A 16,241-nucleotide genomic window follows, 5' to 3' on the forward strand; every position below is an offset into this window, starting at 1 on the left:
CTTTTTTTTAGATTCTTTTCTCATGTAAGTCACTACAGAGGACTGAGTAGAGTTCCCTGTGCTTTACAGTAGGTCCTTATTACTTGCCTATTTTTTTTTTGGAAGCACCCCACAGCATGTGGGATCTTAGTTCCCCATCCAGAGGTTGAACCTGTGCCCCCAGAATTGGAAGCATGGAGTCTTAACCATTGGATTGCCAGGCAAATCCCCCTAGTTATCTCTTTTATATATAGTAGTGTGTGTATATTACCAGTCAATCCCAAAGGAAATGAACCCTGAATATTCATTAGAAGGACAGATGCTGAAGTTGAAGCCCCAATACTTTGGCCACCCATGCAAAGACCCAACTCACTGGAAAAGACCCTGCTGCTGGGAAAGACTGAAGACAAAAGGAGAAGAGGGCAGTAGAGGATGAGATGGTTAGATAGCATCATTGACTCAATGGACATGAATCTGAGCAAACTCTGGGAGAAAATGGAGGGCAGAGGAGCCCGGCGTGCTGCAGTCCATGGGGTGACACAGAGTCAGACAGGACTTAGTGACTAAACAGTGAGTGTGTATATGTCAATCCCAATCTCTCAGTTTATCCCTCACCCACTCCTTTCTCACCTGGTAGGGGCTTCTGTTTGGAGCAATTAAAATATTCTGGGAATTCCCTGGCAGTCCAGTGATGAGGACTCAGTGCTTTCTCTGCCCGAGCCCAGATTTGATTTCTGGTTGGAGAACTTAAGATCCTGTAAGCCATGGGGTACAGCCAAAAAAAAAAATAAAAAGACTTGGGACTAGATAGTAGTGACGGGTGCACGTATCTGTGAACATACTGATGTCACTGAACCGTACCCTTTAAATGTGTGGACTTTATGGCATATGAACTATATCTCAATAAGCTATTTAAAACAAGCAAGGGGGACTTCCCGGGTGGTCCAGGGGCTAATAGTCTGTGCTCCTAATGCAGGGGCCCAGATTCGATCCCTGGTCAGGGAACTAGATACTACATGCCACAACTACAACTTCACATACCGCAACGAAGATCAAAAATCTTGCATACCATGACTAAGATCCAGTGCAGCCAAATAAATAAAAATAAATATTAAAAATATGTTTAAAACAAGGAAGAATCTTCAGCTGTCCAAGGTTTGGTCCAGAAACAGCCAGGTTCAGGTACAAAGGACAGTCAGGAGAGATGGTGCCTTTGAGGTTAGGTCAGGTTCCAAAGTTGGTCAGGGTCCAGTTTTGTTTTTCCCTAGATCCTACTTCTGGGGCTTCCCAGGTGGCGCTAGTGGTAAAGAACCTGCCTGCCAATGCAGGAGACGCAAGAGAGGTGGGTTCAATCCCTGGGTCAGGAAGATCCCCTGGAGAAGGAAATGGCAACCCACTCCAGTATTCTTGCCTGGAAAATCCCATGGACAGAGGAGCCTGGCAGGCTACAAGTCCATAGGGTCGCAAAGAGTTGGATATGACTGAGCAACTGAGCGACTGAGTGCAGCTATCTACTCCCATCTTGAATACCAAACAGCCTTTGCGGCTTTGACAAAGAGGGGGCAGTGCCGGACACCCACCTGCTGACCTGGCGTCAGCTGGCCTTGCTGCTCTCCCACTGAGATAACCATTTCACCAAACAAGAGCATCAGCCAAGGCCACTCTGGGACGATGATGGAACAAGACAAGACACGAATGTGGTCCAAGCCACAGAATGCCAGATCCAACCCTCTCCTGGCAAATATGAGTGACAGCTGCTTCTGCACCAGTTACAGCCTCAGCTTCTCACCAGTCTGTCCCCCCATATAGACGAGATTTATTAAGAGCCTCGATCGTAGAGTCATCCTGCTTCCTGCTAGCACCCACTCTAGAGCAAATTCCCAGATCCTCATACTCTTCCCAGAACCACCCAACCAAAGCCCCAGTTCACAACCTACCCCCCTGGACCCAGCCCCCAGAACAGCAACACAGCCTGAGGCTGGCTGGCTGCAGTGGGTGAGCTGTGGCCTCACTGCGTCATTTATACGCAGGAACAGAGGTGCTGGGCAGACGAGGATGTGACATATTTTGGCCACTCACTTCCCATAAAAATGAAAGAACCAAAAGTCAACTTACGCAGCAAGGTTGTTTAAAATAGCCTAAAGCAGGAAATGGCATGAATGTCTATCAAGGGAAGAAATAATCAGGTAAATTACAGTACATTCATAAAACAGAGAACTATACAATCATTTGAAAGAAGGAGGCAGGGATTATCTATTAAAAAAGAAAAAAGAACAAGATATATGTATATATGCTGGAGCTGGAAAGATGATTATAGGGTAACATGAAGTGAAAAAAGCAAATTGTATATTAATATGTTTGTCACGCTTCCATAAAAAATAAATGTGTTATATATATATATATATATATATATATATATATATATATATGCATGTTCTCAGGAGAAAAATCAGAAAGAACATGAGTCAAACTGTCAACAGTAGTTACCTGGGACTGGAAATGGGATAGGAAGAATCCTACTAAATACATAATTTTGTAAATGGCCAGATTGTGGGTGTGGAAACTCCAGGTCCGTTCATCCCACCAGGACCCTCCCCACCCTCACCTGGATACTTGGTTTTGCGGCATGAACAGCACCCGAGGCAGAGCCCTGTGCAGCGCCAAGGTCACCTCAGCACCGATTGGATTAAGCAACCAGCTGAGCATTCTTGCAAAGCTGGACCAACTTTGGCAATATTCCACCTTAAATTTGGTCTCCCTCCTTTTCAGCCTCACTTTACTTCTTCCCTAACTCTTGCTTCCCTGGTATTATACCCTCCAACAAAGCATTAACTCATATTCTTTTCAAGGAGCCCATACAAAGTCAATGGGTGATTTTTCTTTTTTTTTTTTACATTTTAAATAGCTTTCTTTCAACATTTTCTTTAAGAGCCCAACCACTTGGGACTTCCTTGGCCATCCAGTGGTTGAGACTTTGTCTTCCAATGCAGGGGGTGTGGGTTTGATCCCTAGTTGGGGAGCTAAGAACCCATGCCAAAAAAAACAAGAACAAAAACATAAAAACAAAAGCAATGTTGTAACAAACATAATAAAGACTTAAAAAATGGTTCACATCCAAAAAATCTTTAAAAAAAAAGAAAAGTGGATGAGGACCCTCAAAGCAGAGAAGTGCTACCAAATGAATATAACTGTAATACAAAATCTGCACAGAGCCAGTATTTACAAGTAACCTCTCTTCAGGTGAAACAGACATTGAAATTCAGAGAGCGTGCCCAGTGCACTTCAAACAATGGTGTTGCTAAGGTTTGATCTTCCTGTTTTCTAAGATGGGTTTGGGGACACTATTATCTTCCATATAACGTCTTTGACTTAGTGAGGGTGACTATTAAGTAGAACAGACTGAGTCTCCTGTGACATTTCTGGAGGGGATTTCCCTGATGGTCTAGTGGCTAACACTCTGCTCTTCCAATGCAGGGGGCCAGGGTTCAATCCCTGGTCAGGGAACTAGATCCCACATGATGCAACTAAAAAAATAAAATAAAAAAGATCCTGCATGCTAAAAGGAAGATCAAAGACCCCACAACTAAGACCTGGTGCAGCCAAATAAGTAAAATAAATATTTTTTAAAAATATTACTAAAAAAAGATGCAATGATGACATCAGAACTGTTTTCAAGTCTATCAAATTAAAGAAGGATGAGAAAAAAAAAAAAAGAAGGATGAGGAGGAAAAGGAGAAGGAAGAGGAGGAGGAGGACAGGGTGAGAAAGAGGAATAAGAATCCAGATTAGCATCTTTGGGAAGTCAAGGCTGCCATGGGTAGAAGAGTGGATCTGAGGCTATTTCAGGATGTCAACCCTTGGAACTGAGCCCAAGAGACAGGGCAAGTAAAGCAGAAGACTACTCGGACTCCTGAAAAATAAGTCTTTGTAAAGTGGTTTGTTTTAGTGCGAACTGCTGTAACAAAAAGACCCATAGACACTCAGAGATCAGCTAATGCTATGGTGACAGTCATACGGCAACACATAAAGGTATCAGATCAACACATTGTATACCTTAATCTTACTTTAAGTTCTGCTTGATTGACTATGCCAAAGTCTTTGACTGTGTAGGTCACAACAAACTGTGGAAAATTCTTCAAGAGATGGGAATACCAAACCACCTGACCTGCCTCCTGAGAAATCTGTATGCAGGTCAAGAAGCAACAGTTAGAACTGGACATGGAATAACAGACTGGTTCCAAATTGGGAAAGGAGTATGTCAAGGCTTTATACTGTCACCCTGCTTATTTAACTTATATGCAGAGTACATCATGCAAAATGCCAGACTGGATGAAGCACAAGCTGGAATCAAGATTGCTGGCCAAAATATCAATAACCTCAGATAACGCAGATGACACCACCCTTATGGCAGAAAGTGAAGGGGAACTAAAGAGCCTCTTGATGAAAGTGAAAGAGGAGAGTGAAAAAGTTGGCTTAAAACTCAACATTCAGAAAATGAAGATCATGGCATCTAGTCCCATCACTTCATGGCAAATAGATGGGGAAAGAATGGAAACAGTGAGAGACTTTATTTTTTGGGCTCCAAAATCACTGCGAATGGTGATTGCGGCCATGAAATTAAAAGATGCTTGCTCCTTGGAAGAAAAGCTATGACCAACCTAGACAGCATATTAAAAAGCAGAGATATTACTTTGCCAACAAAGATCTGTCTAGTCAAAGCTATGGTTTTTCCAGTAGTCATGTATGGATGTGAGAGTTAGACCATAAAGAAAGCTGAGTGCTTTTCAACTGTGGTGTTGGAGAAGCCTCTTGAGAATCCTTAGGACTGTAAGATCAAACCGGTCAATTCTAAAGGAAATCAGTCTTGAATATTCATTGGAAGGACTGATGCCGAAGCTGAAACTCCAATATTGGCCACGTGAAGCAAAGAACTGACTCCTTGGAAAATACCCTGATGCTGGGAAAGATTGAAGGCAGGAGGAGAAGGGGACGACAGAGGATAAGATGGTTGGGTGGCATCAGTGACTCGATGGACATGAGTTTGAGCTTTCAGCAAGCTCCAGGAGCTGGTGATGGACAAAGAAGCCTGGCATGCTTCAGTCCATGGGGTTGCAAAGAGTCAGACAAGACTGAGCAACTGAACTGATACCTTAAACTTAAACAATGTTGTATGTTAAAGTGTTAGTTGCTCGTGTCTAACTCTCTGTGACCCCATGAACTGTAGCCCACCAGGTTCCTCTGTCCATGGGATTCTCCAGTCAAGAATACTGGAGTGGGTTGCCATTTCCCTCTCCTGGGGATCTTTTCCACCAAGGGATCAAATCCAGGTCTCCTGCATTAAAGGCAGATTCTTTACCATCAAAGACACCAGGGAAGCCCGTTGTATGTTAACTACACCTCAATTTTTTATAAAGAAGGCCAGAAAATGTACCATAGCCTGGGTGACTTATAAGTGACAAAAATTTATTTCTCCCACTTCTGGAGGCTGAAAGTCCAAGATCAAAGCACTGTCAGATTTGGTGTCTGGTGAGAACCCCCTTTCTGGTTCATAGACCTCTGTCTTTTCACATGGTGGGAGAGAGAAGGAATTTCTGTCATTTTAAAAAATTTTATTCATTTATTTTTAAACTTCGGCCAAGGTTAGCAACATGCAGAATCTTAATTTCTTGATCAGGGATCGAATTCACGACGCCTGAAGTGGAAGGGTGGCGTCTCAACCACTGGACCACTAGGGAAGCCCGCAGGCATGTCTTTCTTTTAAAAGAGCACTAATCCAATGCATGAGGGCTCCATCCCCATGACCTCATGACCTCATGACCTCCCAGAGGCCCCTCCCCCTAAAATCATCACGTTGTGGGGTTAGGTTTCCAACATATGAATTTGAGGGGCACAGACTTTCAGTCTTTTAGGTAGTCTATGGCAACAGCACAGGGAGCTATTCTCTAGTGCCCCAAAGTTCCCTCTCAAGTCCTAGTGTGGTTTCTCAGGGGCTGGTGGCCTGATTTTCCAGGAAGCAATAACTTCTCCTTGCACATAATCACTGCTTCTCTCTGCCACGTGCCCAGGCAACTGGCTCCAGGAACCTCTGGCTCAGTTCTTCCTTCTGCAGCTAACTGTGGGAGCTCCCAGCACCCACTCACCCTTCTCCCCACTCCAGATTTTCCATTCTTGTTGGTGGCATCAAGTCCCTCTTCTTTTACCCATGGCTGAAGCAAAACTCATCCCAGGAAAGCTAATATTTTGTCATTCACTCAAGCCCACAGTCTGTATTAATTTTTTTAATTTGTAATGAAAATGTTCTAATATTATAGGAGAGAAAATAGTATGATGGAGTTCCATATACCCATCACCCAGCTTAAACAATCATTAACAAGAAGGCAAGTGTTCATCTTCTCCACATTCCCAACCATCCCACCCTCCCAATGGGTTATTTTAAAGCAAAAAAATCACAGACATTACATCATTTTATTCATGAATATATCAGCAAGCCCATAGTCTTTATTTATTTTTTAACTTTTTTGGTCACATGGCATGAGAAATCTTAGTTCCCTGACCAGGGATAGAACCCACATCCCCTGCATTGGAAGCACAAAGTCTTAACCACTGGACCACTGGGGAAGTCCCAGCCCATAATCTTTGAATAGCTGTTCCATGTTATTGGGAGGGAAGGTTGAGTACTGTGTGTAGAGTAGATGGAGAAAGAGACCCTCTAGTGAACTGACCTTTAATCACCTTTCCATTATTTCCCAGCAATTCCGCTCTGACTCAAATTTGCATGCCCTCCTCAACAAGGCATATGCTGTCTCCCACTCAGCACCTGAACTCGCTTTCTAAGTTTGGGCTGTCCATCCCTATGTGATTTTTGATGAAAGCAGAGTTTTATTCCTTCTATGGAAGTTTAAAAAGTTAAACTTAAGGGAAAAAAAGGAACAAAAAAGGTTAAACTTCACTTCCCTTGATCATGGGCTATGACCCAAGCTCAGCCATTTGGATGCTCTCACCAAGGATGTGAGTTTGGACTAGATGAACCATGTACATAGGACTAAAGGAACAGAAGGGTGGCTGGTGCTCAGACAGTGAGTTGCTTAGGTGTGAGGTGAAGATGGACTATGAAAGTTATGTCAGCCTTGGGAAGGACTTTGGGCTTATTATAACTTGGCCTTGATACCTGGTGTGATACAATGTATGTATTTATCAAGATTATTGAATGCCGACTTCCCCTGTAGTCCATTGGTTAAGACTCCATGCTTCCACTGCAGGGGACACAGGTTTGATCCCTAGTGAGGAACATTCCACATGCCATGTAGTGGAGAAAAAAAAAAAAGATTATTGACTGTTGAGTAGATTAGAAGGAAGAAGGGATGAAGCAGAAAACTCAGTTAGAAGCCTACTGTAGCCTTCCAGGTGGTGAAATAATATTAAGTGGGGCTAGGGTGCTAGGAGGGACATGAGGAAGTAGAAGAATTTCCGAGATGCGTTGCAGGTGCAATTGATGGGACTTGGTTGCCCTAATTTCTAATTCCTCTAGTAGCTTCAAACACCACAGTAAGAGAACAGTGTTGATTCCACGGTGTCAGTGTTCTGAATGAAATGCTTCAGTGGTGACAGTGACAGCAAATGTAATAGTAACAACAACAATAATATAAAGAGCAGCAGCTAACATTAATGTAGCTCTTACCACGTGCCAGCCTCTGATCTGTTTTTTTTTTTTTCCATGTGGAGTCTTAGTTCCCCAACCAGGGATCGAATTTGTACCCATGGCCACTCTCTAATCTCACATTTTCATTAACTGCCCCATAAAATCCTGTACCTATTAACAGTCACCCTCCATGCTCCTCTGCCTGAAGCCCACGGTCACCACTAACCTTTCCGGGTGTATAGATTTGTCTATTCTGAACATTTCATATAAAGGTATTATATATTATGTAACCTCAGGTTTGACTTCTTTCACTTCTTTCACTTAGCATCATGTTTTTCAAAAATATGTATTTCTTTTTGTTTACTGATTTGGCTGTGCTGGGTCTTAGCAGTGGCATGTGAGATCTTTGATCGTCACTGCGGCATTTAGGATCTAGTTCGATCCTAGATCGAACCCAGATCGAATCGAACCCAGATCGAATCGAACCCAGACCCCCTGCACTGGGAGAGCCGAGTCTTAGCCACTGGACCGCGAGGGAAGGCTCTAGCCTCGCGTTTTTAAGGTTTGTCTGTGTCGTAGCCTGTGTTGGTGCTTCATTCCTTCTTATAGCGGAATCCTGTCTCATTGTATGGATGGACCGCATTTTGTTTATTCATCTCACAGTGGACTCCTGGGTTGTTTCCACCTTCTGTGTTGTTTTGCCTGTGGTTAGTACTTTTCTTCAGATCACTTCATAGGAACAGAACTCCTCGTTTCTCTGAGATAAACCAGGCTCCAGAAGAGGGTAGGTAGAAAAAGAGAAAAGGCCCTTATCCAACCAGGAAGCTCAACTATTGAGTGAGTACCTTTCGTGTGCCAGGTGGGGCAGCCCTGCGACCACCAACCTGCTTTCTGTGCATTTGCCTATTCTGGACATTCTGAATAAATGGAATCATATGATACGGAGGGAATAAGAGAAGACCACAGCCCATGTGTGTGAAGCCCAGGGAACAAATGTGCTCTGTTTGAGTGTGAGTCAGGAGGCTGAGCATAGATTGGATGGGGCAAGTTGGGGAGCAGGGGGAGGGCGGTGGAAGAGAGGACCAGAAATTGATTCTGGGTCCAAGTTCACATTTGATGCAGTAGGTTTGTTTGTTATATGACCTTTGGTGAGGCACTGAATCATTCTTTGTCTCAGTTTTTCATCTGTAAAATGGGAATAAACAATTTTTGTGGGGATTAAATGAGTTAAAGGGACTTCCCTGGTGGTCCAGTGGTTAAGACTCTGCACTCCCAATGCAGGGGGTCTGGGTTCGATCCCTGGTCAGAGAACTAGATACTAAATGCCACAACAAAGATCAAAGATCCCGCATGTCATAACCAAAACCAAGCACAGCCAAATAAATAAACAAATAGAAATATTTTTGAAAAACATGATGCTAAGTGAAAGAAGTCAGACATGAGATCACATAGTATATGATTCTTTATATGAAACGTTCAGAATAGACAAATCTATAGACCCAGAAAGCAGATTAGTGGTGACCAGGGGCTTTGGGCAGAGGGGAATGGAGGTTGACTGTTAATAGGTACAGGATTTTATGGGGCAGTTAATGAAAATGTGAGATTACAGGGTGGTCGTGGGTCTTCCCAGGTGGCACTAGTGATAAAGAACCCGCCTGCCAATGCAGGAGTCGTAAGAGATACTGGTTCAATCCTTGGGTCGGGAAGAACCCCTGGAGGAGGGCATGGCAACTCCCTCCAGTATTCTTGCCTGGAGAATCCCATGGACAGAGGAGCCTGGTGGGCTACAGTCCACAGGGTCACAAATAGTCAGACACGACTGAAGTGACTTAGCACACAAGCATAATGCTTGCACAACTTTGTGAACTTACTAAAAACTACTAAATTGCCACATTAAAAGGGTCGGTCAAATGGCACCCCACTCCAGTACTCTTGCCTTGAAAATCCCATGGACGGAGGAGCCTGGTGGGCTACAGTCCATGGCGTCGCTAGGAGTCGGACACGACTGAGCGACTTCACTTTCACGTTTCACTTTCATGCATTGGAGAAGGAAATGGCAACCCACTCCAGTACTCTTGCCTGGAGAATCCCAGGGACAGGGGAGCCTGGTGGGCTGCCGTCTACGGGGTTGCAGAGTCGGACTGAGACACGACTGAAGCGACTTAGCAGCAGCAGCAGCATCACTGCAGGTGATTTACATCTAAACAAAAAAGAATCTTTCCTAACAAAAGGAAATGCTAGAACACATTACCACCAGATAAACTGAATTCAAATCAGATCAACCTCTCAGTCCAACACCAGTCTAAAGAAAAGACAGGGAACAAACATATTAAAGGGCTTTACAGAGGTAAAATTATCAGAATCTAGACTGAGAATCGCTATAAGGCAAACAATCCTGTTTCATCATCAAACTGATTTCAAGGGAAGGAGAAAAAAGAAGAGATGGAGGAGGATTTAAAGAGACGAAAAGACATATCAACCAATTGGAATATGTGGATATGATTTGGATCTTGAGTTAAACAAACTTAAAAAATAAACTCATGAAACAACATTTCAAACATTGAATGCTTGATATGAAGAAATTATTAATTTTTTCAAGTGTGATCATGATACTGTAGATTTATCATTTCATTATGTTTTAGAAATACATATTAAAATATTTGTAGGTGAGACAATATGGTGTCTGGAACTCTTTTTTGAAATTGAATTGTGTTAACACATCTAGTTCCTGTGACACACTAATTTGCTAATTCCCCTCCTCTTTCTCAACCCTCTCTTGTTCTATCTGAAATTAGTTTATTTTTGGTTTTACTTGTTTACCATCTGTTTCCCACAAGAGCAGTAATCCTGTCTCTCAGATATTGTCATAGCCCACAGGTTTAGCAGTGAACGTGGCAATTTATTAAGAGCTAAATATTGATTGAATCAGTGAATGTCAATATTGGTCTTACCACATCAACTGCTCTAGTCCTGAGTTTCAGCTCCACGTCCCCGCCTGTCAACTGGACGTCTACACCCAACCCAGACATCTCCCCAGGTTTCCTTTTTTTTTTTTTTTGGCCATGCCATATGGCTTTTGGGATCTTTGTTCCCTGACCAGGGATCAAACCTGGACTCCTGCAGTGGAAGCATGGGGTCCTAATTTTGGACAGCAGGGAATTCCCGCCTCCAGGTTTCTTTCATCTTCATCATCTTCATCTAGTTTTTCTATAGAACTTTGTGTGGCTGGCTCATATGCTTCTTTGTTTAATAATCACAATTACCCTTTGTGACCCCATATTACAGAGTGGGAAGCTGAGGCCCCAAAGAGTCATGTGACTTGCCCAAGGCCACACACCCTATCAGTGACTGCACCAAGCTTAGAATGTAGAGTGAACTGGAAGCTTAACCATCAGAGCTTAACTGCCTCTCCCTACTTAAGATTGTAAACATTCTCTGAAGAACTCAGGCTCATCATCTGGCGGGGGGAGGTCACCCTGGACTCCTGCCTCCCCTTTCCCTTCCTGGGGTCTTAGTTGTGGCATGTTGTGGCAAAGTCATTTCCATCTCCTCCACTCTCCCATCCCCTTCCTGTCCCGGTCCTGAGGCTCAAGCTGCTGGCTGACACTGTGGCTCCTCTAGCCTTGTCCCCTCCCAGCAGATTCTCAGTACATCTTTGCTGCCTGCTTTGAGGAAGGCAAAGTTGCCCCAGTCTGAGCATCCGTTACTTATCTCTTAGTTCACCGTGGGGGCACACCAGGTTCAGCTCCATCCCTCCTAGCTGTGGGCCCCTAAACAAGTTACCTAACCTCCTGTGGCAAGTTGAATGGTGCCATGCCTCCTGACACTCGTCCCCCCAAAAAACAAGTTGTTTCCGTCCTAATCTTCAGAACCTGTAAATGTGACCTTATTTTTAAAAGTGTCTGTAGAGATGTGATTAAGGATCTCAAGATGAGATCATTCTGGGTTGTGTGGGTAGGTCCTAAATCTAAGACAACTGTTCCTTTTTTTTCTTTTTTGCAGCTCTGAGCAGCATGTGGGTGGGATCTTAGTTCCCCACTAGGGATCAAACCCTTGCCCTCTGCAGTAGAAATGCTGAGTCTTAACCAGCGGGCCATCGGGGAAGTCCTGTAAGTATTCTTGTAAGAGACACAGAGAAGACAGACCTACAGAGAAGGCCGTGTGAAGACAAAGGCAGAGACTGGAGTGATGCTGCCACGAGCTATGCAAGCCAGCAGCTGGAAGAGGCAAGGATGGATCCTCCTCTAGAGCCATCAGAGGCAGCACACCTTGACTTCAAATTTCCAGCTTCCCAAACTGTCAGAGAATGTTTCTATTGTTTGAAGTCAAGTTTGTGGCAATTTGTTACAGTAGCTAGAGGAACTTAATGTCCCTTCCTATTCCTCACTGTCCTTGATTTAGGGTGGAGATAATCATAGATCAGAGCTTCCCAGGTGGCCCAGATGGTAAAGAATCCACCAGCTAACGCTGCTGCCGCTGCTGCCGCTGCTGCCGCTGCTAAGTCGCTTCAGTTGTGTCCGACTCTGTGCGACCCCATAGACGGCAGCCCACTAGGCTCCTCTGTCCCTGGGATTCTCCAGGCAAGAATACTGAAGTGGGTTGCCATTTCCTTCTCCAATGCAAGAAAGTGAAACGTGAAAGTGAAGTTGCTCACTCGTTCCTGACTCCTAGCGACCCCATGGACTACAGCCTACCAGGCTCCTCCATCCATGGGATTTTCCAGGCAAGAGTACTGGAGTGGGGTGCCATTGCCTTCTCCCCAGCTAACTCAGGAGACTTGAATTCAATCCCTGGGTTGGGAAGATCCCCTGGAGAAGGAAATGGCAACCCACTCCAGTGTTCTTGCCTGGGAAATCCCATAGACAGAGGAGCCTGGCAGCTACAGTCCATGGACTCACAAAAAGTCGGACAAGACTTTGTGACTAAACAACAAATCATAGATCCACTTTATTGGGATGCTGTGCACAGATCTGACCCCGGCTTTAACACTTACCAGCTTGTCTGACCTCGGGCAAGTGATTTGACTTCTCTGTGTCTCAGTTTCCTCTGTTGTAGAGTACAAAACTTCTTAGGAAGTAGTAAGGCAGCAGTTCTCAAACTTTTCCCTCTCAGGGACTCTTAAGAACTGTTGAAGACCTTAAAGAGACCTTGTTAAAATGTTACATCTATTGATATCTACTGTAACTAGAAGTTTAAGCTGTTTTTAAAAACACTGATTAATTTAAAACAGACACATGACATGTTAGCATGAATTTTTTCGATAAAAATTAACTATGCTCCAAAACAAACAAGTGCTGAGGACAGTGACATTGTTCCATATTTTTGCAAATCTCTTCAAAATCTAGCTCATTATCAGAGAGCTAGCCCCTAAGATCTGTATCTGCACATTCAGTCAATCATGATATGCTGATTTGTATTACCTATAGGAAGAAGATGCAGCCTGTCATTGATGTATAGCTAGCAAAGGGACCTGAAAGAGACCCTTTGGGTGTTGAGGAACCCTGACGGTCATGAGGCCACACTTTAAGAAGTAGTAAGTTAGGAAATATTTGTAAAGTACCTGGAATAATGCCTGACACATGATAAACACTACTTTTAAACTAAATATAAAGCAAATGCTCAATATATTTTAAACTAAACATTTTTAGAGTTTCCCTGGTGGCTCAGTGGTAAAGAATCCGCCTGCCAATGCAGGATACACAGGTTCAATCCCTGATCCAGGAAGATCCGACATGCTGCGGAGCAATGAAGCCCGTGCGCCACAACTGCTGACTGAGCCTGTGCTCTAGAGCCAGGAGGCTGCAACCACTGAGCCCATGTACCACAACTACTGAAGCCTGGGCACCCTAGAGCCTGTGCTTCACAACAAGAGAAGCCTGCGCACTGCAACTAGAGAAAAGCCCATGCAGCAACAAGGACCAGGCACAGTCAAAAATAAATACATAAAAATTATATATATATTTACATAAACTTTAAGCATTTTTAGTTTTAAATAACGTGTGTCAAGTTGGGGTGCACTTTACAGCTACAATGGCGTTCAGGGTTTTTTCTGACTTCAAGGAGCTCTGAAGAGGGAAATAAGTGTAACCTTGGTCAAAACTCACTGTGTTAAGAGCAGCTTTATAGGAGTACGAGATGGGATGTGGGGATGCAGAGGAGGGGGTGTGAAGGATGGGGTTGTGGCTTCCGGGAAGGCTCACCTGGGCGAGGAAGGATGGTCTGATGGACTAGCAGATTCAGCCAGGTCAAAAGAACAGGCGGCTTGTGACAAGAAAGCTGAAATTCAAACCCTGTTCTCACCGCCTCTGTGAAGTGGTGTAGGTGTCACAAAGAGCCGCTAACGGATGTGGCTGGCCGGCAAGCGGGGCAGCCCGGAGGCTTAGGGACCAGAGAACCCCTCGATCTTTCTGTCCCTCTCCTGGGCGCCTCTTCTGAAGCTCAGGGCCCGGCGCCGCCAGGTCCGCCCGCTGACCGGGTCGGTGGGGAGGATAGGCGAGCCGCGGGGTCCTCGACGCTTTCCCGGGATGGGCCGCATCCCGGAGTCTACCTCCTGAGCCCTCCATTTCTCTGCAACGCAGAGTGGCCCCCCGGCGCTGTGAGTGGTCCCAAGAGATCTGCGACCCGCAGCCCCACCGCCTCCGCCCCCCACCACCCACCTTGCTTCTCCTCTGGGCTAGTCTCGACCCCTCCGCGACGGGATTGGGAGAGGAGGAGCTAGGACCGCGCTGGAGGCGGGGGTGGCGCCTCCGGACGCGCTGGGGGCGCCGGCTGGAGGCGGGGAAGGAAGGTCCCGCGGGTGGAGCGGCGGGAGCGGCGCGGGGGGCTGCAGAGTCGGAGGGTGGGGGTGTGGTGCCCGCGGGGACCCCAGGGCGCCCTCGGGCGGCGGCAGCCGGGCGCGCCCCTCTCCAGGCCGGGATCGGGGCGGGGCGCGCGGCATCCCCGCGGGGGGAGCTGGTCAGCCGGCGTCGCCGCCGCCAAAGTTTCCCGGAGGAGCCGCGGCCGCCCTTCCTTCTCAGGCCCAGGGCGAGGCAGCGAGCCCTCGGGCGAGGACTGCTTGCGAGAGGGCAGCGTAGCCCCCTCTCCAGCCAGACCCCGCGCCTCCATTGCGCCCAACTCGGATTCCCAACTTGGGAGGCGCCGCGGGCCTGCGCACGCGCGCGCCTTCCTCGCCGCCGCCGCCGCCTCCTCCTCCCCTCACTGGGGAGCAGGCTCCGGGCCGATCCGGGCGCCGAGACCCGCACCCTGATCGCTCACCTCCGGCTCCCGGCCCACCGCCTCCGCCCATGCCGACGCCCGCCGCCTGCCAGGTGCGCCCTCGCCCGAGGGCCAGCTAAGCGCCGGCCGGCTGCGGCGGCGAAAGGTGGGCCCGGCCCCGGCGCTGCCCTCGACAGCGGCAAGTTTGGGAGTTGCACTAGTTTGCGGGGTAGGGGAGAGGCTGGGCGGGGGGGCCATGGAGGAGGACCGGGGGTCGGCGCTGGCGGCCGAGTCGGCGCTGGAGAAGAACGTGGCGGAGCTGACGGTCATGGACGTGTACGACATCGCGTCGCTCGTGGGCCACGAGTTCGAGCGGGTCATCGACCAGCACGGCTGCGAGGCCATCGCGCGCCTCATGCCCAAGGTCGTGCGTGTCTTGGAGATCCTGGAGGTGCTCGTCAGCCGCCACCACGTCGCTCCCGAACTGGACGAGCTGCGCCTCGAGCTGGACCGACTGCGACTGGAAAGGATGGACCGCATCGAGAAGGAGCGCAAGCACCAGAAGGTGGGAGGTAGCCTCAGTCTGCCCATCCGGGCAGTGGGGCCGCTGGGACCTAGGGGGCCCTTCAGCACTGGGGTTCTGTAGGTGCACACGTACGTGTATACAGGGAATAGATGAGAGAAGATCCTACTGGATGAGGGAAGGAGCGAGGCCCCTGGCCCTCTCTTACCCAGCCTGGGCACCTGGCATGTACCACCCACAGAGATTAAGGGTAGTTGGTTGGAGTCAAACCTGAGTTCCAACCCCACCTTTACCATTTAATAGCTGTGTGACCTTGAGTAAGTTATTTCACCTCTCTGTGCTTCATTTCCTCACATATCAAATGGCGATAGGAATAGGACCCGCCTTATAAGAATTAAATGGAATAGTATCTAAAGTGCTTAGATAATATTATTCTTTTCCAGAAATGAAATAAGCGCCCCTACCTTTCAGTGCTACCCAGAAGGTGTGACACAGGGCTCCTTTCTTCATAGTACTCCAGACCTTTTCAGAGCCAAGGGGATGGGACCTCCAGCCACCGAGTTCATTGACCCTCAGTCTCTGGGCTCTTGATTGCCAATGACTCTCCAGAGTTCCTTCGAGTTTATTAACCTAGGTTGGTTTCCCCACCTTGACTTTACTCTGTGAGGTAGGGATAATTCCCTTCATTTTACAGATGAAGAAACTGAGGATCCGCGTGGAGGGATTTGTCCCAAGTTAGTGCTGAGACTCCCAGCCCCCATGGAGATAATTCTAGTGTCTCTTCCCCACCCTCTTTGAATTGGAGAAAGATGATTTGGGGTGCCTTTAAGGCTCAGCCTCTGCTTGTGACCAAGGATCCTTCTGGGCTCATGAATCAGGGACTCCTCGCAGTCCACATGAGGTGGC

At 46.9% G+C, this 16,241-nt stretch overlaps 1 protein-coding gene and 1 non-coding gene across 6 annotated transcripts in view; both read left to right on the plus strand.

Annotated features, from left to right (window-relative positions):
* Window positions 1–8,856: 8,856 nt before the first annotated feature.
* TRNAG-CCC (transfer RNA glycine (anticodon CCC)) lies at window positions 8,857–8,929 on the plus strand. The gene has a single exon. It is a non-coding gene; the product is annotated as a tRNA-Gly (tRNA).
* A 6,021-nt stretch (window positions 8,930–14,950) lies between these two features.
* RILPL1 (Rab interacting lysosomal protein like 1) overlaps window positions 14,951–16,241 on the plus strand; it is a 42,284-nt gene continuing 40,993 nt past the window's right edge. For 3 of the 5 annotated variants that reach the window (XM_019977587.2, XM_019977589.2, XM_070769414.1), the window contains exon 1: window positions 14,952–15,377. In XM_019977587.2, coding sequence (XP_019833146.2) covers window positions 15,069–15,377 — 309 coding nt within the window. In that variant the 5' untranslated portion in view covers window positions 14,952–15,068. Of the gene's footprint in view, window positions 15,378–16,241 lie in introns of all 5 variants that reach the window. The other 2 variants (XM_070769413.1, XM_019977588.2) reach the window with 2 other exon arrangements.

The sequence above is a fragment of the Bos indicus genome, chromosome 17 (assembly GCF_029378745.1).
Source record: "Bos indicus isolate NIAB-ARS_2022 breed Sahiwal x Tharparkar chromosome 17, NIAB-ARS_B.indTharparkar_mat_pri_1.0, whole genome shotgun sequence".
Taxonomy (NCBI): Eukaryota; Metazoa; Chordata; class Mammalia; order Artiodactyla; family Bovidae; genus Bos; species Bos indicus.